At 48.3% G+C, this 2,888-nt stretch overlaps 1 protein-coding gene across 1 annotated transcript in view; it reads right to left on the reverse strand.

Moving 5' to 3' along the window:
• Positions 1-2,674, reverse strand: part of Ercc6l2 (ERCC excision repair 6 like 2) — a 106,234-nt gene extending 103,560 nt beyond the window's left edge. Inside the window, exon 1 of the mRNA XM_048800349.1 lies at positions 2,267-2,674. Coding sequence (XP_048656306.1) covers positions 2,267-2,312 — 46 coding nt within the window. The 5' untranslated portion in view covers positions 2,313-2,674. The remainder of the gene's footprint in view (positions 1-2,266) is intronic.
• Between the last annotated feature and the right edge of the window lie 214 nt (positions 2,675-2,888).

A 2,888-nucleotide genomic window follows, 5' to 3' on the forward strand; every position in this document is an offset into this window, starting at 1 on the left:
TCTTCTCTCTCTACCCCCTCCAAATGGAATTTCTACGGCAAGATTCCAAAGTATTATATGACTATAATCACAAGAATATTAAGAATTATTTTTCTTACACATTTCTCATTAAGATAAGTAGTTTCCTAGAGTCTTCCTAATGATCTCTAATTAGATTTTCATAACATCCATGATCATAATATGACGTTTATATTGTCTTAAGCAAGAATAACTCCTAATGATATTTTTCATCAATTGTTCCTCAAAAGTAAAGCCATAATTCCCATTAATTTTGGTGAGGTGGTTTTATCACAGCAATCATAAGTAAGCAGGGAAAAACCTGTTTTCTACTAATCTTTCAATCCAAACTGAGAACTGTTACACTATTCTGAAAGACAGAGTTTTAATGTGAAATTAACACTCTGATCTACTGTAAGGGTAAAACAGCAAATGGGTCAGTGGGTCTTGTTTTAACAACAGTGCTGTTTGAGAATTAAAACCTAGAGTTCCCTTACTACAACTCTTAACACATTGATTGATGTAGGTTGTCTACCTAGCAAATGTCTTCTCCTTTTTAAGACTTAATTCTTTATCTATTGTTCAACATATGATTGAAGCAGCAATTATTCACTAGACATTGTCTTACAATGGGTATAAAGCAGAGAAAAATTAATGTAAAAAATGATGACTTGTCTTTCTGCATCTGATTAACTGGGATCATTAATAATTAACTTTTCAAGGTAGAAAACAATTAGTCAACCCTTAATCCTCTTTTTATATTACTCCCATATCCAATCCATCAGAATCTTTCTGGTTCTACTTCAAAAATATCACTTTCCTCCATGCCACCATCACTCTAAAGCAAATACTAGCCAACTGTAATATCTGTAATGAATCAGATATTAGCTATTTTTTGCTAACTCTAAGTTTTGAGGGCACACATTCTTTAGTCACTGTAAGGCAAAAACAACTGCAGATAATAAACAAATGGGGCTGAGTTCTAATAAAACTTTATTTACAAAAGGAAGCATCAGACTAGATTTGGTCTGTGAGTGGGCAGTAGCTTAGTGACCTTTGCCCTAATGCACATCACCATCACCTTAGCAACCTAAGCAACATCTTGTCTCAACATGAAATTTCAAAGAAAAAAAAAAGGGGGGGGGGGGAAGGGTCTAAGAAATGTGTCCCAAGTGGTATAGCATGTGCAAAAAAAACCGTGAAGGGCATCACATAACTTATGGGTATCTTTCTGCTTCCTGAGTTTGGATAATTTCTAGAACTAAACAGATAGGGTCTGAGCTAGGGAGGAATCTCTCACTATCCAGACTCCAGAACAAACTGTCAATTGGGAGGGTTTCCTGTTGGACTGAACGGAGGACTGGAAGTAATGCTAGACCATGATCTGTTCTCTCGCCCTCTTTGATTCACCCTCCTTGCTACTGGAATATGACAAGCAGGCTCCCACCCCTGGGCCCCTAAGCTTTCTGTTCCTTCCACTGGCACTTTCCCTAAATAGCCAAGTGACTAGATTTCACTGCAAATGAGCATCCCAGTGACCATCTCTGTTCAGCAGCTTCATCTGTTTGCTTTTACCTGCAGACTCCTATAGGCATACGTGTATACATACTAGAGGACCCTGAAGGACAATGTCAACAATCCCAGCCCTCAGAGTTCAGGCTGGCACTGTCCTTCCTGAAACTTACCCCTCAATTCCTCATCTATTTAATGAGATAAACACCTTACTCAACGGAAAAGCGAGTCGATAAACAATCAGAAAAAACACTCAATATGTGGTAAGCTACTAATTTAGGGACAAGAACACCTCCCCGACGACTTGTGGCAGCATTTAAACCCCTGCCTCAACACAGCACGTATTAAAACTGTGCAATAAAAGTAAGCGAACTAAACAAATATCGCAACCTTCGCCCCTCTCCTTAACGACCCCCCTGCCGGCACAGGGCGTACATTGATGAAGAATGACGTCTAGGCACCACGTGGGCAATCGCATAAAGCTCTGCAGACACCCGTCTAATTTAACAATCACAAAAACTCGGCACTGACGCCAAGTTCACAGACGGGGACACTGCGCCAGGTGGCTCGGCAGTGCTGCAGGGAGTCTGACTGCAGAGGCCAGGTCCACCACCCTGAATCGCTGAATGGGTCCCAGCCCTAAAGGGGTTCGGACTGGCAGCTGTCACTCCAGGGAGCATAGCGCTCTGCCTCGGCCGGGGGGCGCGGGCGCGACGCCGCAGGCAGGTGTCCGCGGCGGCAAGCGCGGAGCCTATACCTTTGCGGGCGGATTCCGCGCGCGACCTCGGGGCCTCCGGATCCATCGGGCCGGGGGGCCGGAGCCGGGCAGCCCGGCGGCACCGAACCCCTGGCGGGCGGGCGGGCCAGCTGCGGCCCACGCCACCGCCAGCCGCGCTCCGCGCATCGCCCCCAAGCCCCTCGCGGGGCCGGGAGGGGGTCAGAGGACCCAGCCGAGCGGGTCGGCGGCGTCCGAGCCGGGGCACTGGGTGAGGCTGGCGAGATGGCGCTCCCCTCGTCGACGCGGGCCCCTCCGCCGGTGGGGAACCGGAGGCGGGCACAGGTCCCAGCTAATCTCCCCCTCAAGGTCGAGCTTCCCTCCACAGCCCACCGCCACTTCCAAGCCGGACTGTGGAAATCCCGCGAGAATGGGCTCTCGAGCTGTCACCAGAGTATCGCGAGAAGAAGACCTTGGCTCCTGTGGGCGGGGCCAACCTCCGGACGTCCTCTCCCCAGGAGACGCCGATCCGAAAAGCCCGCGGGAACTGCAACTATCGCGTGGTTTGCTGTCGCTCTTCGTGCTGAGCCGGCTTTTGCTGCTGAAAGGAGTTGGAAAAGGCTTGGGGACTGGGGTCGGGGCAGGGCTGGTAAGGAGCGGGGCA

This window comes from Marmota marmota, unplaced genomic scaffold, assembly GCF_001458135.2.
Source record: "Marmota marmota marmota unplaced genomic scaffold, marMar, whole genome shotgun sequence".
NCBI lineage: Eukaryota > Metazoa > Chordata > Mammalia > Rodentia > Sciuridae > Marmota > Marmota marmota.